This window comes from Oncorhynchus gorbuscha, linkage group LG02 (genome assembly GCF_021184085.1).
Source record: "Oncorhynchus gorbuscha isolate QuinsamMale2020 ecotype Even-year linkage group LG02, OgorEven_v1.0, whole genome shotgun sequence".
Lineage (NCBI taxonomy): Eukaryota > Metazoa > Chordata > Actinopteri > Salmoniformes > Salmonidae > Oncorhynchus > Oncorhynchus gorbuscha.
In genome coordinates, this window is record NC_060174.1 from 50,455,311 (window position 1) to 50,482,593 (window position 27,283).

At 45.7% G+C, this 27,283-nt stretch overlaps 1 protein-coding gene across 1 annotated transcript in view; it reads left to right on the forward strand.

Moving 5' to 3' along the window:
* Positions 1 to 27,283, forward strand: part of LOC124003914 (cortactin-binding protein 2-like) — a 70,485-nt gene that overhangs the window by 27,973 nt on the left and 15,229 nt on the right. Inside the window, exons 3-8 of the mRNA XM_046312567.1 lie at positions 14,275 to 14,502; positions 18,103 to 19,537; positions 21,669 to 21,875; positions 22,772 to 22,871; positions 25,123 to 25,273; positions 26,461 to 26,691. Coding sequence (XP_046168523.1) covers positions 14,275 to 14,502; positions 18,103 to 19,537; positions 21,669 to 21,875; positions 22,772 to 22,871; positions 25,123 to 25,273; positions 26,461 to 26,691 — 2,352 coding nt within the window. The remainder of the gene's footprint in view (positions 1 to 14,274; positions 14,503 to 18,102; positions 19,538 to 21,668; positions 21,876 to 22,771; positions 22,872 to 25,122; positions 25,274 to 26,460; positions 26,692 to 27,283) is intronic.

Sequence of the window (27,283 nt, forward strand, 5' to 3'; positions counted from 1 at the left end):
AGACACGGACACAGAGACACGGACACAGAGAGACATGGACACAGAGAGAGAGAGAGAGTTAATTTGATTGAGTGGCCGGCCTCGCACTCAAACGCTACACACACACACACACCAAATGAGGTGTAGATGTGTTTGTGCACAAGTGAATTGCATTGTCACCTTGTGCTGTGCATTGTCAGTGCCCCGCCACTAAAACAAGTGCTAAAACCACAGCTGCCATTTTATCTCCTGTGTCTGGGACTGAAAGCAGCAGAGTAGTGTTGGTAGAGTGAGGTTCATTAAATGTCTGCTGTGCAAGACTCTAGGCCATGGTATTTGTCATTGGATGGTAGGCCCTGCTAAAGTTCTCACTCTAGTCATATGGTTTATTACTCTGCCAACCTCCAAACAACCCCTTCGCTTTCTCTCTCTCTTTCTTTCTTGCTTTCCCCCCTTCTCTCTCTCTCTGCCTGTCCTTTCTTCCCCAACCACCCCTGTTTCTGTCCCTCTCTCCCCCGATTCCCCCTCCACTCCTCTCCACCTCCCTTCCCTGGCATGTTTTAAGTAGTATTTCCTCAGGTCTGTGTGTTGGTGCTGCTGCTTCTATTCAATGTGCTTTTCTAACTGCTCCCCTGTGTATTCAGGACAATCTATTCAGGGGTCTGTCACCGTCTCACTTGCTACCCTCTCTCTTCCCATAGTCACCATTCCCTATTTTCATTGGCTAGCCATGGGGGAGCAATGACCTTTGCCACCCACTCTTATTGGTCAGTCCTCAGTTACGCTTGGGGTGTTTGGGTGTAGGGTGACACGAGCTGCATTCAGAATGAGTGGCCTGGTATAATTTTTGCCAATTTGTGATATGGGATTACGTTTTGGAATGCATTCAAAATGGCACCCTATCCCCTACATAATGCACTACTTTTGTCACACTTCAGTTCAGACCCACCCACATATTGTGCTTGAACATAATGTTCCATCTTTTATTTGTGATAAGGATGCGCATCTCGCCTTTCAAGACGATTTGATACGTATCCAGATACACAGGCTCCGATACAATACAGGAACGATACATTTCAGTTTGAAACAATTCGGTGCTATTCCATTTGATTAGAGGAACGAATCGACGCGTTTCGTTCTGATGCGAAACGGTTCGACACAAACATTTGCTGAGTGTATATATTCATTTTATTTTCTAAAATTTCAAATCTTGTGAGCTCAGCGTCTCTGAGCTGGCTCTATCTAAGCTGACTTGTCTTTGTGTGCGTACAAATGATGTGGGTACCTGAGCTGAGCCATAAGGGAGACATCTACCACCCCGCTATCAGATTGGGGTGGGGGGGGTGCAGGCAATGCATGCTTTGTGACCTGAAATCACCATCACCCACTAATTAACTTGTCATTTTTGCAGATTTAGAAGTGTTTGAGTTTGTAATGTATTGACATTTTTTTTTAAAAAAAAATAGCATGACAAAGCAAATGAATATATAGCACAACTTTGGATTTCACCCAGTCTCAAAATTGAATTGTTTTGATCGCTTGGATTTTGACCTCTTGCATAAACTCCTGTAACCCAATTTGGCAAGCTCTGATATTGCTCATATTTTTTTTATATAAGTAGGCAGTTGTCTGCCCTACATACACAGACATAGATAATTAGGATATCTTAATGCATATTGGAAATATAGACCTGGGAAACATATATTTAGAAAATGAATACTTTCACCAAATTACCAAAAAGGATTCTTTAAACTTTACATCACCAAGTTATCCCATTAGGTAAACCATTTACAGTATTAAATTGCCTATTGTAGAATAAAGGTAACCTTTCACGTTGAACAGCTTCAGTGCTGTTCTTTGTTTACACCCATTTAGCATCGTTTACACCCGCTAATGTCTTACATGCTGACCAGACCGGACAAGCCGGCGTGCGCGAGCGTAAATGGAGAAATCCATGTTATTCAATTATTGCACCCACACTGCTCGTGCACGCCAACGAGCGTCTGCTTTGCCAAGGGCAAAAATAAAAGTAATTCCTATTTCTGAAGCAGTCCTGCCTCTCCCATCTCCTCATTGGTTTATAGAAGCAAGCACCCACGTGCCATCTCCTCATTGGTAATACCCACATGGGTGATTGAAAGACAAACTGTTTTGCCGGTCGCCGTGGTAATACTATGAAAGTTTAGATGCCAATCACCATATAAGTTCAAAGATGAAAAAGCCTGGAAGGAGGAGAGATGACTAGAAACAATTTGGTTGACAGTTTTATGTGTGGATTAATTGTCATCCCTCTCAACCATACAATTGTTAAATTCCTGTCTGTTGCAGATTTTCATTCTCCCAAGTCATCCTATAATAAGGTGAGGTTATATTTGAGACTGTTTGTGACTGTTTGAGGTTGTGGACAGGTGTCTTTTATACTGATAACAAGTTCAAACAGGTGCCATTAATACAGGTAACGAGTGGAGGACAGAGGATCCTCTTAAAGAAGAAGTTACAGGTCTGTGAGAGCCAGAAATCTTGCTTGTTTGTAGGTGACCAAATACTTATTTTCCTCCATATTTTGCAAATAAATTCATAAACAAATCCTACAATGTGATTTCCTGGATTATTTTTTCTAATTTTCTCTGTCATAGTTGAAGTGTACCTATGATGAAAATTACAGGCCTCATCTTTTTAAGTGGGAGAACGTGCACAATTGGTGGCTGACTAAATACTTTTTTGCCCCACTATGTGTGTGTGTGTGTGTGTGTGTGTGTGTAAAATCGGCGTCCAAAAATACTGATTTCCGATTGTTATGAAAACTTGAAATCGTCCCTAATTAATCGGCCATTCCAATTAATCGGTCGACCTCTAGACCAAACCCCAACTTTGATATGTAAATAATAGATACAATTTGAGTGTGTATCACGTCAATCACAGGAGGTTGGTGGCAACTTAATTGGGGAAGACGGGCTCGTGGTAATGAGTGGAACAAATACATTAAACGTGTGGTTTCCATGTGTTGGATGCCATTCCAGCCATTATTCTGAGTCACGTTGGTAGAGTTTAAACACCTGCTCGGTTTAAATATCACAGTGTAATTGTCTTTAGGTCAGCTGTTTTTTTTGTTATGACATTTGTGTTTCTTGACGTAATATGTAATTGTACTGTATGTGTGTCTATAGTTTTGTTCAATGGTGTGTTAGTGTACGTAAGTTGTTTTGTCTGGAACTTTGTCCCCCCCTGCTGCTGTCGGACCAGTTCTCTTGAAAATAAATGTTATCTCAATGAGAAAAACCTGTATAAATAAAGGTTAAATAAAATAAAAAATGTAATAAATAGAGCCCTCCACTTCTCAGCCGCCTCAAATGACGTCGGTGCTATACCATAGCCTTATTTATGCATTGACATTTTGGGATTCCCCTTTTGGCACAAGCCTTCATATAGCCTAAATGAGCACATTCTATTCAATTCACCCAGTAGTCACATGAGTATTCGGTTTGCGATTGGTTTTGACCGAGAGAGCACTCATACCTGCTGGGTTGTTCTTGTTAGCCTAGCGCTGTTGGCATCTAGGCCTGTAAATGCCATTGTAGTGGGGCCGAATTAGCCACTCGCACGTTCCTGGCCTGCTGCTCGGCTGGTTATATAAGAGTGGCTTGGTTTGTCCCTAGCGGTGGAAGCTCAACACCAGCTAACGGCTAATGTAAATGTAATGTCACTGACTGTTCCTCTGCTGTCACGTCGCCCTGAGGCAAGGCACACACATTTCAGTAGGATAGACTCTAAGCAAACATGCTGTGACAGAGAGAGAGAGAGAGCGGGAGGGAGGAACTTGGAGACATAGAGAGAGACTGAGAAATGAAGAATGTTGTGAAGAATGGATGGGGTGACATGGATGGAAATGGAGAGCTGGAGACTGAGCGAGTGAGGAGGGATGGAGAGTAGCTAAAAAAACGGCTATTCCAAAATGGCAATACCATTTAGAATGTCTCCACTGTGGTGCAGCTGTATACTGTAGTAGAATATGACACACAGGTAGAAAGTGGGTAGACTGGCCCGTCACTTTGAAGCTTCAAACAGCGTTCGAAACGTCAATCTTTTCTCGAAGGCTATCTGCAGGTGCAGTTGGTATGCTCTACTATAGGTTTAAGTGCTGTTGCAGATCCAAGGAGGATGTGCTCAGACATGATGTATTAGTTGTTAGCTGAAAGACTTGATCCAATCCGACGCTACTGTTGCTGACACATTCCTATTGAGCAACACTTAAAAACATGAACAGATTCTACTTGTCTACCCATGTGTGAAAATCTCTGTTAAATCAGCCTTATATTCTCCGCTGTTTCCATTTACAGACCCCTGAGTCACTCCTCAAACAAATCTCCCTTTCCTGTTCTCTCGCTCTCTCTCTCTCCTGCTCTCTTTTCTTTCTCTCTCTCTGTCAGGCATGTGCTAGTAAATGTTCATGTGTTTATTGATCCCTCCAGCAAAGTGAAATCCCTCACGACTGCCATGTTTGGCCAGTGTTCTCTCTTTCTCTCTCTCTCTCTCTCTCTCTCTCTCCTCTTGCTCACTCTCGCGCTCTCTCGACTCAAAAAGGCAGATCTGTTTCTGTTACAGTAAGCTACCCAAAATACTGGAAATGAGAAGAGATAATCATTTGATTCATGCTGTATGTGTGTGTCCGTGTCTCTCTCTTATCTAGATCATTACATTATTCCCATACTGTTTTTCTAGTTGGCAAATTAGTGGATGACCTGTCTCCATCTTGTTAGTAGAGCACAGACTGTGATGTGCACATGCACCCCCCTCCATTCATTCACCTTCCCTCTCATTGCCCAACTAATCATCGGTCTTGCTGTCCATTTGAATCCATCTCCTATGATCCTTCGGGAAGCCCAGGTCTTTTCATATGGATATTTGTCTCCCACAAGGCATTGCAGCACAGTGAAGGGTACGCTCCACCCCACCCGAGAAGAAAAGGAATAGAGAGACGATCAGGATGTGTCACACTTCTCTTTCGTTCTCTTTCTCTCCACCCTCTCCCTTCCATGAGGGAGGGATGGCCTCACCATGAAATATAGAACATATGGTAAATGGATCTCTAGTATTGTTCGTGTTACATGGGTTAAAAAGGAAAAGACTGGTATGAGAAGTGTATGTATGGTTGAAAGACCTTTTCATTGAAGCAGGTACACTTCTTTGGTGGTACTTTTTGACAGTTCAGAGGAGTAGGTTTAGGTGTTTTTTGTTTGTTTGTTGACGCGTTATGTCTTATGGTTGTTGATGTGGGGTGGGGTTCAGGGGCGGCAGGGTAGCCTAGTGGTTAGAGCGTTGTACTAGTAACCGGAAGGTTGCAAGTTCAAAACCTTGAGCTGACAAGGTACAAATCTGTCGTTCTGCTCCTGAACAGGCAGTTAACCTACTGTTCCTAGGCTGCCTAGTTAAATAAAGGTAATATATATATATATATATTAATCGTAGCACCTGGGTGGGTGTGACAGAAGGGACAGAGAGCTGGGGGACCCCCAGGACCCATACTGCCCCAGGGGGACCCCTACCCCCTGGACACACACACACACTCTGGCCAGTATTCCAGTAAAGCCTCCAATATCCCAGAGCCCTCTGTATCTCTAGAGAACATAAATGTAGATAGCCTATCATGGCAAAGCTTTATCCTCAGTCATAATATATTCAGTTTTTCGTCACTAAGCTGACCTAGAAACTTAAATGAGGTGTTTTAGTGAATAAGAACAGGGGGAAGCAGTGTGTGTGTGTGTGTGTGTGTGTGTGTGTGTGTGTGTGTGTGTGTGTGTGTGTGTGTGTGTGTGTGTGTGTGTGTGTGTGTGTGTGTGTGTGTGTGTGTGTGTGTGTGTGTGTGTGTGTGTGTGTGTGTGTGTGAATATCAAAGGCAGGATCTTTATATGGGCAGCTTTGAGGCAGAACTCTTGCATTCAGACATGATTTTTTGTTAATGACCCAAAAGCGTTTTTCCCCCCCCTGGTTCTTGCAAAGAACAAGCTAGTGTGTGTGTGAGAAGAGAGGCAAGGGAGAAGGCCCCGTGGAAGTCTTTAAATACCACAAAGAGCTCGCTGTGTCTGATTTAAACGGTCCTACACACACCCACACAGAGTCGACAAAAGCCTCTCTCATGGCTGACCTTTCGACCTTGGCCCCTGGCGCATATGATTCCAACCAGCCATTATTCCAGAGTCCTTGATGGCAGAATTTCCCAATCCCAGGGTTGTCCTTCTGTCTGCCTGCTAAAAAAATTAATATATATATATATTCCCCTGGCCCCACCATCACAAACCCACCCTAGTAGCCATGTAACTAGTCTACTAATTCCCCTCAGCTTAACTCATCCTATCTCGCAACAGGCGAGCATTAGCAGCAATAGCGTCAGTTTGTTTAGCCAGGGGTTGGAGGTGTATGGGGCGGGGCCGTGGTCGGACTATGGTGGGCGATGTTGATCTGGAGCCCCTGTGGCTGAAATGAGGAACTTGTGGAGCAGTCGACGTATTGACCAAGCTGTCATTGCACGTGTGAGGTAGCACATAGAAATGTAACATGTAGAGGTGGTGACGCGATTCTTTATTGCTACGTAACAGAGACGTCTCTGTTCTACATAATGCATTTCTATCTGCCTCTTGGAGTTTTATCTGGGAGACCAGCAGAGCACCAGACAATAGCTGAGTGTCAATATTAGTAAGGGCCTTTCTTGCCTTTTAAAGTTAAATCATTTTTCTTTGAGTTGTAGAGGAAAAGATAACATGTACATTTATTAAATCCTTCTAGATTTAGGTAGCCTTTCCCCTCTGCACATATATATACATGTTTTTTTTTTAACCCTGTAGCTGTTAGAGATATTGATTTATGCATTAAGGCCAGATTGACACTGCCTCTAATGTAAAATTCAGATTGTCATGAATACACAATTAATGGGGCTTTGAATAAAATATGATCCTTTTTCTCCAGACGAGCTTTGAGTGCTCTTTTTCTCTCTTTCACTCTCACTTTATTTTATCACACCCACTTCCTTCCGCTGCCACTCTCTTGTCTTACTCTTTCCCCTATCCCTCTCTCCCTTCCCCCTCGCTCGCCCTCTCTTCCTCCCTTCCCCTCCCCCTCTCTCTCTCCCTCCCTTCCCCTCTCTCTCTCCCTCCCTTCCCCTCTCTCTCTCCCTCCCTTCCCCCCTCTCTCTCTCTCTCTCTCTCCCTCCCTTCCCCTCTCTCTCTCCCTCCCTTCCCCCTCTCTCTCTCTCTCTCTCTCTCTCTCTCTCTCTCTCTCTCTCTCCCTCCCTTCCCCTCTCTCTCTCTCGCTCTCTCTCCCTCCCTTCCCATCTCTCTCTCTCCCTCCCTTCCTCTCTCCCCTCTTCTCCTCTCTCTCTCTCCCTCCTCTCCTCCTCCTGACTGTGCTGTTTCTCTGGCTGCGTTCCCTAAACCCTCTCACCCAGCTATGCATGCCTGTAAAGGTCGATGCTAATAATACTGACTGGGGCCTTAGTATACACACAGCACTGGCAGTAAATATACTCTGATGTTACTGCAGTCTTACTGGTGAATAAAACACTATGAATATTGAAATACTCTGTTAGTAGTAGGGCTACATGGATACACTCCGAAATAGACTGCCTATACTGTTATAACTTTCAGTACAGTACTGTGCCACATAGATACACACACACACACACACACACACACACACACACATACACACATACACACATACACACATACATACATACATACATACATACATACATACATACATACATACATACATACATACATACATACATACATACATACATACATACATACATACATACATACATACATACACACATACATACATACATACACACATACACACATACACACATACATACACACATACACACACACACACATACACACATACATACTAGAGGTCGACCGATTTAATTAGGGCCGATTTCAAGTTTTCATAACAATCGGTAATCTGCATTTTTGGACAACGATCATGGCCGATTACATTGCACTCCATGAGGAGACTGCTTGGCAGGCTGACTTCCTGTTATGCGAGTGCAGCAAGGAGCCAAGTTAAGGTGCTAGCTAGCATGAAACATATCTTATAAAAAACAATCAATCTTAACATAATCACTAGTTAACTACTCATGGTTGATGATATTACTAGTTTAACTAGCTTGTCCTACGTTGAAAATAAACAATGCGGTGGCTGTTACTTTATCATCGAATCACAGCCTACTTCCCAAACAAGCACATTCATGAAAAAAGCAATGTCGTTGCACCAATGTGTACCTAACCAAAAATATCCACGCCTTTAAAATCAATACACTAGTATATATTTTTAAACCGGCATATTTAGTTAATATTGCCTGCTAACATGAATTTCTTTTAACTAGGGAAATTTTGCCACTTCTCTTGCGTTCCGTGCAAAAGAGTCAGGGTATATGCAGCAGTTTGGGCCGCCTGGCTCGTTGAGAACTGTGTGATGACTATTTCTTCCTAACATAGACAGCCAACTTCGCCAAACGTGGGATGTTTTAACAAAAGCGCATTTGCAAAAAAAGCACATTCGTCTAAGGTGTATGTAAACTTCCAACTTCTACATGCATACATCATTGGGAGTGTTAAACACTGGCTCTGCTAGGAAATACCACACGCATGCAGGAATATCCTCCCACAGTCAGAACAGCTGATCCTGGACATAATAAAAAACACCTTATCCATAAGCACACCAGGGAGCAAAACTATTGTCCCCCTGTACAACTTTCCATCAATACATCTCCCCGGCTATCAATTCCACACTAATAATATTTTTTTCCCTAAGCATATTGTTTCCCAGTGTACTATGTATTTACAGTATTGGGGAGGTATTTAAGTATCCATTCCAAATGACACTACAGCCATAACAGCACATTTGTTTTAAGCATTTGTCAAAGGACCTCCAGTAGAGGAGCCTCTTCCTGCTCACCCCCGACCTCTTCCTGCTCACCAGGAAATAGATAGCTTTTCCATTTCCTGCAGGACTTATTGGAGTGCAGCGCTCTTATTCCTGATTCACACAATAGGGCCGGGCCGACCCTATGGTGTAGTGTGACGCGGTCTTGTTTTGTGCACTGTCCTCTTCCAAGTGTTCCAACCTGCGCGTATACAAAGATGTCAACCTTGCCCTGTTCCTTGCCCTGTTAAAAAGTAGACTTATTAACCACAGAAAGCATTTATTAAGCACTTATAAATCAGTAATTAACTGTAGAAAGGGTCTGCCTCTGGTTATCTGCAGGTCATGTGACACTTACTAGCCTGTGCTGGTCTGGCCACCCTGAGGTAGCCATGTCCTCTCCAGTGTAAATATTTTTGGATGGATACACCCCCCTCCCCGGAAATAAACGCTGGTTACAGATGCCATCTCTCTCACAGGGAGCCACGGGCTGTTTTTATTTGTTGAGGTAAACATAATTTTCCGCTTGTTAGTTACTTAACGTGCCCTGGAGTTGTCCTCTAAGAGCTCTGTATTCAGTAGAGTGTACTGGCATCAACACGGAGTATCGTAGAGTAGAATGCCCATGTATTTACCTGCCAACAACTGGCCATATCTATCCTCTTTTATACAAACCAGATGAGTAGTCAGAGTAGGGCTGGACGGGATACCATATTTTACGAAATACCTGTATTGATGCACGGACCGCTTTGTTTTTTTTTTTACTTCACTTTTTTTATATACGGGGTTTTGAATGTTTTGGTGTGTTATTGAATGTGATACGAAGCGTGTAAAGTCCATATTTCTAGTTTACTTTGCTACCTGAGTCATCTCTCTCCGCTCTCGATGCCGCTTTCCACACAGACCAAGCCCCGCCCACTGTCACTCAAGGAGCGCATTTGTAGTTCCTCCACCACGAGACGCTTGCGTTCAGTCTCTGCGTTGTTAATGCAGTACATGTGGTAATGTTGACGACAACGATGGCGTTTTCACTTTGCGTTTTTATAATTACACCATTCGTTTGTTTCTTACATCTGGAAACCACTAGTTTGTCTTAGTAGGTTGGGTCTAAATGTTGTTAGACGCTAATCGCCAGCTAGCTAATAATTGTACTGAGTCAGAGCGAACGTAACTAATCAAATTAATTTATAAAGCCCTTCTTACATCAGCTGATATCTCAAAGTGCTGTACAGAAACTCATCCTAAAACCCCAAACAGCAAGCAATGCACGTGTAGAAGCATGGTCGCTAGGAAAAACTCCCTAGAAAGACCAAAACCTAAGAAGAAACCTAGAGAGGAACCAGGCTATGAGGGGTGGCCAGTCCTCTTCTGACTGCCGGGTAGAGATTATAACAACATGGCCAAGATGTTCAAATGTTCATAAATGACCAGCATGGTCACAATAATAATCACAGTGCCATATAGCCTGATAATACCAGTGATGGTGTAGACCTACATCTGCATATTTTTTGTTTAACAGTATCTTCTAAATCAAAGGAATACTCGAAGCAAGAATATGTTAGCTACATGAAGTAGCTAAGAGAAAACATTAAGTTTTTATATAAAGATTATAGGGTGCCCTTAGGAACAATTGTCAACATTTTGGTTTCTACTCTGTCACAATAACTCCTCCCTGCCATTTTTCATTTGTAATGTCAAAACACTGCATTTTAAAGTACCCAATATTATATTCTAACTATAGAATTAGAATAATCATTCTATTTCCATGATTCCAACAGTTCACCCAAGCGTTATGCTCTAAATCACAAGTCAAATTGCAATTGCAAGGTTTGGTTCAAAATAAGGCCTAGATTGTTTCGTGCAGCCCCGCGTGGGAATTATCTCAATGAGCGCAGGGAAATGCAGACGTTTATTAAAATGCTGAAAAGTATTTTTTAGATATTTTGTCCATATCGCCCAGCCCTAAGTCATTCTCCTAATAATCCTATGTTGAGACAGTATAAACCTCTGTCTGTGTGTGTGTGTGTGTGTGTGTGTGTGTGTGTGTGTGTGAGGCGGGGGTCTGTGTATGGTAGATCCCCTGTAATTAGGGATGATATTTGTGAAAGCCCAGTGGAGAAGACCAGATGTCTGTGACCTCACTGCACCCTCCACATCCATACTGATTTACACATTAGGGAAAAGATCAGATGGGTATCGGATATGCAAAAGATCTGAATCGGGATGCCTTTGTAAATGCAGCCTCACACACACACACACACTTCAATGTCCCACACCCAACTCTCTCTCGCTTGCTCTCCCCTCTTTCTTATTCCTCTCTCATCCATACTCTCTCGCTCTCTCCCCTTTCTGTGGTATGTTCACATTTAACGGTCAGAGTAATGGGAGCTACCTTTGAATGTTTGGGGATCGCCATCAATCTCTACCCTCTGTGTGTGTGTGCGCATGCGCGCATGTGTAGCAAGGCTATGCAGTAGTTTGTTTATGTGTGTTCAAAGTATTCCTATTTAATGCACGTGTGCGTTCTGTGAATTTCATCTCCTTCTTTGGCGAAGCATCGGCCACAAGAGCACAGTAGCTAGCCACCCCCCAGGAACACATTCTGTGTCTGTTCTCTCACTTCTCTTTGTGTGTATCTCTCTCTCTCTCTCTCTCTCTCTGTTTCTCACTCCCCTTCTGCTTGATTTCAAGACCAACTGTCATAAATTATTCCTTTTTCTTTGTGCACACAGAACTCAATGTCCTGAACATTGAACACTGTGAATGTAGCACTGTAACACTGTAGAGGTAGCTTCATGTTCAGCCCTAGCCTATGGGAGATCCCCTTTTCCTCTGAACAATGAAGGAATGTAGGGTTTCAGCTTCTCTCCAGGAATGTACAGTAGTGATTCCTCCTTAAAACTGTCCGCGTTTTACTATTTAGTTCCTTAACCAAGGTGTTTGGTTTGAAGTGGTTTATGACCTGTGATCCTTTGGTCACTGGCTCGTGAGCTCAACGATCGTGTGGTCAATTATTACATGGTCAATGGTGTCCACAGTTGCCCGAAGGCCTAGATGATGATAATAATGGCTACAGTAGCTTAGTGTAGCTGCATTGGCTAACTGACACTTACTCATAGCAGTGCCTCAAATTCACCCACCGGTGCTCTTATGCCCAATAAAGACTCTTGCCTGATACCAAATCATGCCGGTGCATTAAAAAGTACTTATGAGCCTGGGAATCTATCCCCAGTTATTGTCTTCCCATTGTCTTATCTACAGTGGGGCAAAACAGTATTTAGTCAGCCACCATGTGCAAGTTCTCCCACTTAAAAATATGAGAGGCCTGTAATTTTCATCATAGGTACACTTCAACTATGACAGACAAAATGAGAAAAAAATTCCAGAAAATCACATTGTAGGATTTTTAATGAATTTATTTGCAAATTATGGTGGAAAATTAGTATTTGGTCAACAAAAGTTTATCTCAATACTTTGTTATATACCTTTTGTTGGCAATGACAGAGGTCAAACATTTTCTGTAAGTCATCACAAGGTTTTCACACATTGTTGCTGGTATTTTGGCCCATTCCTCCATGCAGATCTCCTCTAGAGCAGTGATGTTTTGGGGCTGTTGCTGGGCAACACGGACTTTCAACTCCCTCCAAAGATTTTCTATGGGGTTGAGATCTGGAGACTGGCTAGGCCACTCCAGGACCTTGAAATGCTTCTTACGAAGCCACTCCTTCGTTGCCCGGGCGGTGTGTTTGGGATCATTGTCATTCTGAAAGACCCAGCCACGTTTCATCTTCAATGCCCTTGCTGATGGAAGGAGGTTTTCACTCAAAATCTCGCGATACATGGCTCCATTCATTCTTTCCTTTACACGGATCAGTCGTCCTGATCCCTTTGCAGAAAAACAGGCCCAAAGCATGATGTTTCCACCCTCATGCTTCACAGTAGGTATAGTGTTCTTTGGATGCATCTCAGCATTCTTTGTCCTCCAAACACGACAAGTTGAGTTTCATCTGACCATATGGCATTCTCCCAATCTTCTTCTGGATCATCCAAATGCTCTCTAGCAAACTTCAGACGGGCCTGGACATGTACTGGCTTAAGCAGGGGGACACGTCTGGCACTGCAGGATTTGAGTCCCTGGCGGCGTAGTGTGTTACTGATGGTAGGCTTTGTTACTTTGGTCCCAGCTTTCTGCAGGTCATTCACTAGGTCCCCCCGTGTGGTTCTGGGATTTTTGCTCACCGTTCTTGTGATCATTTTGACCCCACGGGGTGAGATCTTGTGCGGAGCCCCAGATCGAGGGAGATTATCAGTGGTCTTGTAGGTCTTCCATATCCTAATAATTGCTCCCACAGTTGATTTCTTCAAACCAAGCTGCTTACCTATTGCAGATTCAGTCTTCCCAGCCTGGTGCAGGTCTACAATTTTGTTTCTGGTGTCCTTTCACAGCTCTTTGGTCTTGGCCATAGTGGAGTTTGGAGTGTGACTGTTTGAGGTTGTAGACAGGTGTCTTTTATACTGATAACATGTTCAAACAGGTGCCATTAATACAGGTAACGAGTGGAGGATAGAGGGGCCTCTTAAAGAAGTTGTTACAGGTCTGTGAGAGCCAGAAATCTTGTTTGTAGGTGACCAAATACTTATTTTCCACCATAATTTGCAAATAAATTCATAAAAAATCCTACAATGTGATTGTCTGGATTTTTTTTCTCATTTTGTCTGTCATAGTTGAAGTGTACCTATGATGAAAATTACAGGCCTCTCATCTTTTCAAGTGGGAGAACTTGCACAATTGGTGGCTGATTGAATACTTTTTTGCCCCACTTTTACAACATCCCAGAATATTACTAACAGATTAAACACACCATTTCCCCTGCCTCTCGACTCCCAATGTAATCTAACAGACATCATGGCTCCTGTAGCAGTGAGTGGTTGGACAGGAGAGTGGAGCTTAGGAATTGGCCCACGCCAGAGAGGGCACAGTGGGCACAGCATGACCGTCTGGACTTGCCTTTCCCACGACCCGCTGGGCTGGGCTGAGCTAAGGCTGGCCAGAGTGCAAGTGAAGGGGCTGAGCTGAGACTGGGTCCCATCAATAACATGTATATGGGTCTAGGACAGGGGTGGACAGTTCTTAACTTGAAGAGACCCTGCGTGTGCTGGCAATTAGTAACACTTAGGACCACAGACATGCTAATCAATCCACTCGTATAGTAATCGTCAAACGTGTACCTAGCTAATGCCATTTGGCTTTTTAAGAATCGATTGGTTGTAATAATCAAATGGTCATTGATGGAATTCTGTGATTCCTCTGTCTGTCTGTCTCTCTCTCTCTTTATTTATTTATTTATTTATTCTATCTCTCCGTAGGCGCGGCGGAAGGAGGTGTTCCTGCAGGAGCGTTACGGCCACTTCAGTCTGACCGACCCCTTCCTGGCCCTGCAGAGGGACTTTGACTGTGTCCCGGGGGGGGACAAGGAGCGCCGGCCTGTGGGCTCCAGCCCCATCGCAGTCCTGGAGGCTGTCATGGCCCACTGCAGGAAGATGCAGGAGAGGATGTCAGCTGAGCTGGAAGCTGCCGAGAGCAGGCAAAAGAGGGTAGGTTATGGGAGGCTATGTGTAGACAATACTATAATATGATAACTGTGTGTGTGTGAGATGCATTTGAAGTTGCTTTGCCATATTTGGTTAATGTCAAGTGTGTGAATGTGCGTGCGTGTGTCGGAGAGCAAGTGTATGTATCTGCTGTACATCTTCCTGTCCCTGGACTATGTAGGACTACCTGTCTGATTTAAGTCCACCGTGGCCAGATGTGTTCCGTCTCCGTCCTGTTTCCCCTCTCTCTGTGTGCTATTCCAGCAGAGGTAGTGGGTGAGGGATGGAGTGGTTGAGCGTAAGGGTGTGTGTATGGGAGGTTGGCAGGGCGAGTGTGAGGGGAATGGTGTGCGTGGCAGTGTATAATTGTCTATGGATGGATAGAATGTTGGTGTGTGGAATGGGGCTTGCCTGGGAGGAAGGCGGGGGGTGTATGTGAGAGAACTGCTCTCCTTGTCCTGCTCCTGAACCCTTCCACCAGTCACAGAGCCAGCGGAGACCCGAGATTCTCTCCAACCGGGCTTGTGTGGCTGGGGAGACATCTTAGCCAGCACTGTGCTGTGTGCTCCAGATAAGCAGTGAGACACAGCCAGCCAGCCAGCCAGCCAGGGGATGATGCGGAGAGAATGGAAGAAGGGGGGAAGGTAGAGTAAGAGAGGTGATTGAGGAGTATTTAGAGGATCCAGTTCCGTACTAGCTCATTCCATTGCGAAACGTTTTGCTACGGTGTGCCCTACTCGACATGACCCTGCTGTTTGCGTTTAGCCACTGAGACACAATGAAACCTGCAGCCACTCCATTTTGACTCAATGTCACTACAGCAGCACAGCATGGAGTCCAAAACACTAGAAGCTCTTGGCTCATTTTCCCAATACCCCCTCCCTCCCACTCCTGGAGTAAACCACCTCCCCCAACCTTCTGCCTTTGTCACGGTGACAGGCCACACGATTGTCTGGATGAAGCTAGCCGTTTCATCTGCCACAAACCAGAACATGACAACGACGAGAACGCCAAACAAATCGTTAGCGCTGGTCTGTGAAAAATAACATACTGGAACATAAACAAATACATGAGAAACAACTTTGGAAAAAAAAACTCCTATCCCGTGTTCACGCCGACCCCCATACAAAGTCACGTTTCTCTGAGTCAGCTTCTTGAAATATGAATGGGTTTTAAAAGCCAGCTGAAAGGCCTGGTGCCATTCATCCGTGTGTAACACTCCGCTCACCTGCCTGGCAGAGCGCAAGGCTGTGTGTGTGTGTGTGTGTGTGTGTGTGTGTGTGTGTGTGTGTGTGTGTGTGTGTGTGTGTGTGTGTGTGTGTGTGTGTGTGTGTGTGTGTGTGTGTGTGTGTGTGTGTGTGTGTGTGTGTGTGTGTGTGTGTGTGTGTGTGTGTGTGTGTGTGTGTGTACTGGCATAATGCATTATGAATGAGTCATTAGGAACAGGGCAGGGTCCTTACTGACTTGTGTTGCCAGTGAGGTGTACACGCCGAGTGGACAAAGCAAGTAAATCAAATGGTCCTTTCGGGAGAATATAGACTCCACTCTAACAAGACCCGCACCCTAAATGGGAGAAATTAGTGTTTCCTCGTGGCAACAGATCTCACCGTAGTACAAACGGCACAGTGGGAAGTGCTTCATTTCAGTCGGATGTCATTCTGTTGCTATTCAAGCTTCATGCCGTAGGAGCTACTCGCCCTCTTAGGAGTGACGTAACAGGGACTCAGTCGATCAGTCCGAGATGTGTGCTCGTTCCTGTGAGGATTTACAAGGGGTCGTGTTTGGGGGTGGGGGTGGGTAGCAGGCAGGCGTAGTGGATATCAGCCTCATTGTTTGGGCTCGTTAGAGCAGCGGGGCAGGCAATCGCCCGGAAAGCCCAGTTAAGCCTGTACCCTCGCTGCCAACGCACAGCTAACAATAGCAGCCACGCTCCAGATATAGTCGCCCGGGGTTGACAAGTCATCGAAATTCAATCAGATGTTTGAAACGTTAGATTCCATCGTCCATTTTCTTCCCGTGTTTAGCGCCGTTCTTCCAATAACTGCTCCGTCGTGTGTGTGTGTGTGTGTGTGCTATTTTGCATATTGACTGTTTCTGTGTAAATGAGGTATTTTGCTTTTTGAATTATGATTAAATCAATATTCTAAAATTGAGGACTGTTATTGCTGAATTCAAACGGGTCTGTTTTGTATTCTGTGGTCTTTTAGGGAGAGACCGACAATACTGAGGTCATTTAAACATGACTATTGTCCACTGTTGTGTGAACATGGAGAGGAGGAAATGCTCCTCATTGTTCAGTTAGTTGAGCGCTACTATTCACCTTGTCCTTTTGAACATACAATGTCAGCTTGCAATTATTGCCAAGTGGTGTTTCCTGAAAGGTTTGTAGCTTTTCAAGATCATCGTAATTCCATTGTAGGCGTTGTCGTGTTTTCAACTCTTTGGTTATCAGACCAGGTAGGTTCAGGAAACAGTTTCAACAAACGCAAGGAGCCTCGAGAGCACCTCCACAGTTCATAAAGTGAGCATATTGATTTCAGTGTGTTGGCGAGCTGAGCTCTCCACTCTGGGCGTGATTTGAGGGAGGTGCTTGTGTGTGTGTGTGAGTAAGGAGGGAGCAAAGTGAATGTACGTACGCCCTTGTGTATTGGATTAACGTTAAGGTGGTGTGTGTGTGTGTGTGTGTGTGTGTGTGTGTGTGTGTGTGTGTGTGTGTGTGTGTGTGTGTGTGTGTGTGTGTGTGTGTGTGTGTGTGTGTGTGTGTGTGTGTGTGTGTGACGCAGGGTCTACGTGGTATGTGTGACGTGCCGCAGATCTACTGTATGTCATGTGACGGCGTGAGTGTGACATGCTGTACACCGAGCATACAAATCAACACCTACTCGTTCCGTGTCACAGACCGACCAGGTTAAAGCGATGATCCCTTTATTGATGCCACTTGTTAAAAAGGACTTTTTAAGCCACGAGACGATTGATACATGCGTGTGTGTGCCATTCAGAGGGTGAATGGGCAAGACAAAAGGTTTAAGTGCCTTTGAACGGTGTGTGGTAGTAGGTGCCAGGCGCTCCGGTTTGTGTCAACAACTGCAACGCTGCTGGGTTTTTCACACTCAACAGTTCCCTGTTGTGTATCAAGAATGGTCCACCACCCCAAAGGACATCCAGCCAACTTGACACAACTGTAGGAATCATTGGAGTCAACACGGGCCAGAATCCCTGTGGAACGCTTTCGACACCTTGTAGAGTCCACGCCTCGACGAATTAAGACTGTTCTGAGGGCAAAGGGGGGGGGGGGGTGCAACTCAATATTAGGAAGGTGTTCCCAATGTTTGCTATACTCCGTGTATGTTTTGCAAAAGATATACCATATGTGGGTAGTAGATATGTGTGCTTGATATCTGTGTAGTTTGGTGTAGGTGTGATCTGACCGTGTGTGTATGTTGTTACGCAATTGTGTGAGTGTGTGCAGATAACGTGTGTGATTTGAGTTTCCATGTTTGAGATCATTTGTACAGTTTGTGTTTGGGATAGCGGTGTGTTGTTCGGTCTGTGTGTCTGACAATACAGTGCGTGTGTGTGTGTGTTTTTTTTTTTGTCTCTCAGCTGCAGCTGGAGAAACTGCAACTGCAGAGTCTGGAGCAGGAGCACCGTAAACTAACCGCCCAGCTGAAGGACGAGCGGGAGAAGAACAAGCACATCGTGATGATGCTGGTGCGGGAGTGCAAGCAGCTGGCCACGCGAGTGGTGGAGGAGTCGCAGCGCTTCGACGAGATCTCCGCCCGGCTGGACGATGAGGGCCGCTCGGCCGGGCGGCTGCAGGAGGAGCTGACGGCAGAGAGGCAACGCGGACAACAGCTGGAGGCCAAGATGGAGAAGCAACTGTCAGAGTTGGACACGGAGCGTGAGCAGCTGCGTGCCAGGCTGGGCCGAGAGGAGACTGAGAGCCTGAGCCTGCGCCGGCTGGTAGAGCAGCTCAGGACTGAACGGGACGGTCAAGATGGTAAGGATGATAGAAGGGTCTCGGCCCAACTGGGTGCTGCTGCCGTGGATCCCACCGCTGCCACCAACACGCCACCGCCCAAACCTACGGTCTCTGTTGCCGTGGCCACGGACCCCGTCATATCCCGGACGGCCTCCTGCCAAACAGATCTGTCCCCGCCAGAGGCCGAGGGGCAGAAGAAGCCAAGCCCCCTCACCATCCCTGTCAAACCCACTCCCACCAACTATGCGGGCCTCAGCCTGCCCAAGACGCCCAGCGCAGGCCGGGGGCTGGTCCATAGTAGCGCAGGGGGACTTCCTCAAACGGGGGAGAACGGAGCAGAGGGCCAGACGCCCCACGGGGGACTTCACTCTCCAGCCCCCACTCCAGCGCTGCCCACGGGGGTGAGCCCTCGCGTCCAGGCTGCCCGCTACAAGTTCCAGGAGCAGGACCAAAACGGCACGGCCTCCCACAGCAGCCCGCCGTCCCGCGACCTCTCCCCCACCAACCGTGACAATTTTGCCGCCAAGCAGCAGGCGCGCCACACCGTCACGCAGGTCCTCTCACGTTTCACCAGCCCCCCAGCAGGGGGCACCAGCGCCCTCCGTCCCGGCCTGCCCCACTCCACCTCGGAGGGGGGCCCCTTCCCCGGCCGACTGGGCCACCCCATCGGCCTCAAGTCCCCCACCGTGGCCAGGATCGACCGGGGCAACCCGCCCCCCATCCCGCCCAAAAAGCCGGGCCTCTCCCAGACCCCATCCCCTCCTCACCCACCCATCAAAGTGGTGGGGGACGGCAGCCGCTCCCCTGGGGTGGGGTTAAAACCCGCCACGCCCCAGCTGCCGCCCAAACCCGCCCTGGACCTGGTCCCAGCCCTGACAGCGTCTCAGGTGGGTGCCTGCCCCCCCGCGAGGGGGCCGCACCAGGCCGCATGTGCAGAGTGCCCCCCCACCAGCGCTACCATCACTGTCAGTAGCCCCTCCATAAACCCCTCCTCCTCCGCTAGCGCTCCATCCCGTAGCCCCCGTGCCCCAGGCAGCCCCCTGGCAACAGCATCAGGTAAAGGGGCACCACGCTCCCCCTACCGCTCTCCCCCTACTGCCTCTACCTCTCCGCTCCAACTATCTTTCCAATGCTAGGTTAGCCTAGCTTAGCATAGTGTTCAGGATATAGGGAACCTGCTTTAACCACAGGAGTCCAGAGGAGAACAGAGCAGGGTCAGTCAAGTTCAGCTCTCGTCCCTCCCTGGCCCTAAACCATTGCTTGAGACCTGATCTCTCTGTACGCATACTTAATTCTCTTCCCCCTCCTTCAGGAGCCTGTCGTCTCCCTGCTTCTCCATAGACCTATTCTGACACGTTATCCCCTAGCTAGCAGCTGTAAACAGACCAGTGGCAGGCTAATATCATGTGCCTGGATAAAGGATCAGATGCTAGGCTAGCTTTCTCCGGCTGTAGGAACTAGGAGCGTTACTTCACTGTTTCTTGAGGTTTTGAGGTTAGTTTTCCCTGTTCAAATAGGGTGTGTAGGGTTCCTATGAGTAACCCTCTCTGAAGCTGATGCCAGTGGCTGCTCTCTCCCCTCATCCCCTTCATCGTCCACTAGCATGATACCTGTGACCCTTGACCCTTCTTCCTCTTCATCACTACCCCCTCCCTGCACACTTCCTGTCTGCACATTTCCTGTTTTCCCTTCACTAACCCCTCCCACTGACCATTCCATTTCCCTTCCTGTGTCAACTCTTGCACTCTGTTTTGATGTACCTATTATGTATGTTGACAGTCCTATGAATGTTGATGCTGTTGTGCTTAAACTACTACTTCTTGTTTATACTGCAACGTGTGTTTATTGTCGCAATTGTTTGAAAAAAGGTTTTCCACAACCATTTTCCAAGCAATCAAGTGGAGAAGTTGCGTGATGCAAGTCCTGTTTTTTTTTGTCTTTTTAGTTTTTAATGTCAATGTGAGAGAAGTGTTTCGCACTACACTGACCGAAACGAACTAGTAATGGTGCTCGTTAGTTCTTAGTACAGATTTCGCCGTTTTCTTTTGACATTTGCAGTATCCTATGCCCCACATTACTTCATGAAGGGATACATTTGCTTTTTAGGTTAATGGTCCTGTTGTCAGATTCCAGTCCCAAAGTTGTTTTGTTTATCCAATCCAAGTCAAGTTTGTCTCAATGTTTCAATATGCCGAGGAAATTGTATCATTTCCAAAAGACTAGATTATTAAGACTAGATCACGATACAACGTCTGACCCCACAGCGGTGAGACGGACTTTATTTTCGACTCAGAAGACCAAACTAACCGGCCGATGTAATATCACCAGTAGTGGTGTGGTCTCTGTTACCCGTCGACATGGAAACGGTGACTGCTGATTTACTTACCCCCCCTACCCCCTCCCCTCCTCCCTCTCCTTTTCAGTCTATCAGACAGGGGTGTTCCCGGAAAGGGTCTTCAGGTCTCTTTGCTCCACCCACTTTAAAAAAATACCTGTTTGTCCTGAGGAGTGTCAAATAACCCACGGTGTCCCTTTTTTTGTAGCGTTGTAGCTAACAACGGCCTTTACCTTCCCTCCCACCCCGTCTATAGAGCAGAGTTTTTAGCATTTCTACAGCACAGTAGATTAGAGCTGAACAATATTAGGCCTATGCTGTTGAGTTGCAAATTAAAAGTAGGCTATTGGCTTTCCTTTCTTTCTTGTCCTTTACTGAATCGTGTTATGGTTTCTTCTATACATTTTTCTTTGCTCACACACATCCTGCTACGTAACGTTGTCGTCGACATACTAAACGGTTTGTGCACGGATGGGGTCGGTGTGTTGATTGACCATTAAATACACGCGTGAATGGAGATTGTTGTGGTTGGTTGTGCGGCTGGATGGATGGATGATGGTTGAGATGACAAAAAATGCCCTCCATCCTACACCTGGGTTCCATGACTTGTCCACCTGTTCTGAAAGGCAACTTATTCTATGTCGTTGCTTAAGAGGGCATATGTAGCAAAGGGAACAAACTCTTTAAATTCACTCGGTTATCAATAGACTCATGCTTCTCGTTTGAGCTGTAACTACACTAGTCATTGTGTCGTGGAACTCCCAGGTGTCGTCCCTCTCCCTCTTCTCCCAGCCCCTCTCTATCAGCTTCCCTGCCATGTTAAACCTTGTGTCCCCTTTAACTCCCATTTAGGCTGGTGTCCCTCCATAGTCCCCTCGCTAACCTGCGGTGGGCCCGTTGCCCTGGACGACGGGCGCCCCCTGCTCCTCCAAGCTGCTTCCCAGGGAAATGTCACTTTATTGTCAATGCTGCTTAACCAAGATCCAACGGATAATATTAGTCATCTTGAAGACCACCCAACCTCTGCCTTGTTTTCTGCTGCTCAGACCGGACACACAGGTACAGTCATCACATTTTGTTGGTCACACGCGCCAGGTACAACAGGTGTAGACTTTACCGTGAAATGCTTACTTACGAGCCCGTTCCCAACAATGGAGAGTTAAAAAAGTAAGACAAGTATTTGCTAAAAAAAAAGAAAATAAATAGTTACACTATTAAAATGACAATAACGAGACTATATACAAGGAGTACCAGTGCCGAGTCGATGTGCAGCGTTACGAGGTAGAGGTAATTACGGTATGTACATGTAAGTGGAGGCAACTAGGCAATCAGGATGGGTAATAAAACACAAAGCTGCAGCGTGTGTGTGTGTGTGTGTGTGTGTGTGTGTGTTTGTGTGTGTGTGTGTGTGTGTGTGTGTGTGTGTGGTGTGTGTGTGATGTCAATATGCATGTTTGTGTGTGTGTCATTGTAGTCTAGTGAGTGCATAGAGTCAGTGCAAAACATATATGAAGATGTCCAACTCCATTGATTCATTTTAGTCAATACAGTTATTATAATTGATATGAAGCACAGAATTACTGCAGATAGACAACATGGGAATTGTGGCCTCGAGGGACAGCGATCCCTGCTCACTCATGTGTGTCAGAAAAAGCTCCTGCTGTTCCACTCTTAGGCGGTAGACACACACACACACACACACACACACACACACACACACACACACACACACACACACACACACACACACACACACACACACACACACACACACACACTACCTATTGCAGCCAAGATTTGAAGCCTTTCTTTCACGTTTGATAGTGTTCTGTCATTCAATTGTTGTTGATCCGTAAACAGTGGCAATGTGCAGAGGCACAAAGTAAAACCCTGTTTCATTTAAAGGAAAGAACTGAGGAAATGAATGGCTATTTCTCTCCCCCACTCTCTCTCAGACTGTGTTAAGCTGCTGCTGACTTCAGGGGCGTCTGCTGATGTTTCTGATGAAAACGGATTTACGCCTTTACACTTTTCCGCCGCGTTCGGACACCACAGGTTGGTGCACAACGCACACAACCCCTATTCTTTACATCAACCTGTCTCTAAAAACAGTCACTGCTACATACTGCAACCCCTCAATATCTAGTTCCATATAGAGCCACTGCCAGTAACTGTCGGCTCAGTATCTGGCATGCGTACAAACTGACAGATATTGTGTCTCCATATGTATCACACACAGCAAACTGTCAAATCCTGCGCTAAGCGTGTGACATGTCATTATGTTACTGTACATGTTAAATATAGTATCCTCTCAAATAGTGTCGTCCGCGTTTGGATGGACTTGGCGGCTCAGAGTAAAAGTTGATCTAGGATCAGCTTACCTGCCCCGAATCCATAAAGGGAAATGTACGTTTCAACTTCATATGTGACTAATGGTGCGTTTCTATGTTTTGTTGTAAAAAAAAAAGATGAAGATGACATCATCAACCAATTAGTAGACAAAACCCTACACATATATGGTTATAATTACACGATGCACACCGATGTCATTCGAAACACTTATCTTCCTTACTGCGAAACATTACGCTCAATTTTCACATATGTTGGGATGCTGCTGGAGGTGAATATGAAGTTGAACAATTTTGAAATGTGCCTTTAACCTCGACGGGATCGGTGTCCCCCCCCCCTGCGGGATGGTTGTGCTAATGTGAATAGCATGAAGTTGTACGTAACCAATGGGCAGAAAGCTTATGTTCTTGTTAATCTAACTGCACTGTCCAATTTACAGTAGCCATTACAGTGAAAGCTCTTGTTTGAGGAGGGCGCACAATTAGGAACTTGATAATGTATTAATAAACCAAATAGGCACATTCGGGCAGTCTTGATACAACATTCTGAACAGATATGCAATGATTCGTTGCTGCCATCTAGTGGCCAAAATGAGAATTTTGCCTGGGCTGTAATAATACATTATGGCCTTTCGCTTGCATTTCAAAGATGGTGGTAAAAAAAAATATAAAATAAAGTTTTTTTTGTTTGGTATCATCTTTAACTAGGTCTAATGTGTTATATTGGGGCGGCAGGGTAGCCTAGTGGTTAGAGCGTTGGACTAGTAACCGGAAGGTTGCAAGTTCAAACCCCCGAGCTGACAAGGTACAAAACTGTCGTTCTGCCCCTGAACAGGCAGTTAACCCACTGTTCCTAGGCCGTCATTGAAAATAAGAATTTGTTCTTAACTGACTTGCCTGGTTAAATAAAGGTAAAATAAAAAATATTCTCCTACATTCATTTCACATTTCCACAAAGCTCTAAGTGCTTCCTTTCAGATGGTATCCAGAATATGCATTTCTTTTGCTTCAGGTCCTGAGCTACAGGCAGTTAGTTGGGTATGTCATTTTAGGAGAAAATTGAAAAAAAAAAGGCTCCAATCCTTTAACAGGTTTAAATGAGGGGTTTCCCACCCCTGGTCCAGGGGCAGTTGTAATCCTCTACCTCTATGGCGCCCCCCTGTGGACACCTGCAGAGTGACGTGAGATAGGAGCAGCTGGGGATGTCCTGTCCTTTATGTGAGCCATGCTGTGCTGGGCACACATCCAGCCCTGCCCTATACCATCCTCTGTTGAGTGTAGAGGCATCCTGAGTAAAGTAGCCCCGACCTAGGAATGAACAGTGGTGGCTGGTTGGAGGCGGTATAGGAGGACGGGATAATTTTGAATGGCTGGAATGGAATGGAATGGAACTGTATCAAACATATGGAAGCCACGTTTGACTCCGTTCCATTTCATCCATTAGAATGAGCCCGTCCTCCTATAACTCCTCCTATCAGCCCCCACTGGAATGCATGTTACCAGTGCTGCAGTAAACGTTTTGAGACTGTGAAACACCACTCTGTGTGAGTGACTGTCAGCGTGCCGATCGGCTACCCCCACTATTAATACTACTGTTGTTGCCAATTACAACACTGCACATTCACCAGCTGGCCAGGGCTAATACGAACACACACACAACGAATGTGAACACGCACTGACCTATGTCTGCAATACAGGAAAAGGATGACCGTTTGACAGCGTAGAAATGTTACCGTAACTTTTAAGTTTGACTTTTGAGTGTCACTACCTCTACGGGGCTGTTTCCCGGACAGAGTTGAATATAAATCAGGATGAAGATAATTCTACTTAAATGAATCCGTATTTAAAAAAATCTGTTCTAGACTAGGGAGTCTCAGACTAAAATAAGGAGGATGCTTCAAAAACCACGAAACTGCCCCTGTGTGTGTAACTTGACCTCTTCTCGTGTGTATGTCCAGGTGTGTGGAGGCCCTGGTGTCTGGTGGGGCTGATGTGGATCATGGGGCTGTGGGTGGACAGACCCCTCTGTTTGTGGCCAGCGGAGCTGGCAGGCTGGACTGTACCAGAGCCCTGCTCAACGCCGGCGCAGACCGTTCACGATCCACCACCGTAAGTTCCCAACTGGCGCCAGATGTCCTCAAACGTGCCTCGTTGTCCTGTAATACATTTCTCTTATTTTCAGATGGTCCTTCACTGACCCTTATTGTCACACTCAGGACTGAGATCGTTTGACTTTTTAATCCTCAGCCCCCAGTCAATCAAGATCACAGAAAGCTAATTGGGTTTTAATGTCTGCTAGACGAGTCGTGCAGTCAGTCCTTAGAACACATACGCTTCAAAACAGCAAGGGAATTAATTCACTTTTTACATTTGCATCACAACACATGGAGCTTCACATGGCCTTTTAGACAAATATATGTTATTTTAGTTAACCTTTTTATGCAGGCAAGTCGGTTAAGAACACATTCTTATTTACAATGACGGCCTAGGAACAGTGGGTTAACTGCCTTGTTCAGGGGTGGAACGACAGATTTGAACCTTGTCAGCTCAGGGATTCGATCCAGCAACCTTTCGTTTACTGGCCCGACCTGCCGATCAGTGTTTCACTTATAGATTTCCTGTATCTCTAAAGCAGCCATACGGGATATTTATTTTAATTTTTTTATTTTACCTTTATTTAACCAGGCAAGTCAGTTAAGAAGAAATTCTTATTTTCAATGATGGCCTAGGAACAGTGGGTTAACTGCCTTGTTCAGGGGCAGAACGACAGATTTGTACCTTGTCAGCTCGGGGGTTTGAACTTGCAACCTTCCGGTTAACGCTCTAACCAATAAGCTACCCTGCCGCCCCAAATATCATATGACCATTTTACTCACGGTATTGTTGTTGCCAATTATTCATGAATGTGTTGTGCTTAGTTGTGTATTTAGACAGCTATGTCTAAATGTCTTGGTGACGCCCCTCTGCGAATAGCCACCATGTTGTCCCTGGGGCAACTGCGTACAAATGCAGCTCCACTGGGCTATTTTGGTCAACATCACATTTGCAGAAGTCATATCAACCAATATATCACAGAAAGTATTTCTAATGTTGTGTGTGCATTTTAAAATTGGAACAGCTTGGAGTGTATGCAGGTGGCTTATGTCTTTGTGTGTGTGTGTGTGTGTGTGTGTGTGTGTGTGTGTGTGTGTGTGTGTGTGTGTGTGTGTGTGTGTGTGTGTGTGTGTGTGTGTGTGTGTGTGTGTGTGTGTGTGTGTGTGTGTGTGTGTGTGTGTGTGTGTGTGTGTGATCCACAGGACAGCTGCACGGCTCTCCACGCAGCGGTTAGCTCGGGACATGTGGACACTCTGCGGCTTCTCCTCTGCCACCCTCCCCCTGACCACACACACCATGACCCTGACCACAACCATAGCTCTGACCGTAGCCCTAGTCCTGCCACGGTCCCGATCCTATCCAGCACCTTGCTGAACCAGGCAAACTGTGAGGGATGGACCGCTGCACACATCGCTGCTGCCAGGGGCTTCAAGGTACTGGGACATGACTTGTGTACTGAAAAGGCCCACAGCAATGTAGTATGCACTGTATGTATGCACATAGACACGTTGACCCTATTTTTCAATTTTGTTAATTGGAGACAAACAAAAATGCACATGCTTACACATGTAGTAGCTGTGCAGAATTCCCCCAATTTCAACCATATACGGCCTATTTGTGTTTTTTAAATTATATTGTTAGAATAATGTTTGAAAATATCTCATTTACAAATACACTTGCATGAAATGACCCTCTATCAAACCAGCATCTTTCAAAGGTACCGCCCCCTCACAATCTGCCTCCTAAGCTCCCGTATTTTTCGCCATGGATTTCATGATTCTTTTTGCAGTCCTCTTGCATATTCAACATTAGTTGGGAGACTATGTTTATAATCTAAACACGGTTCTCTAGAATTGACCCAATGCACAAATCGTTTACATTGTGTCCAAGATCAAAAGCCCTATTTATGAGATTGGGACGTTGCTTTTCGGGAGCGATTTCCATTGTAGTGAGTTACTTTGTGAACATTTGAATAAACTCTGAACTTTCATAAACTGTACCAAAAAAAAGGAACACCCACCTGTG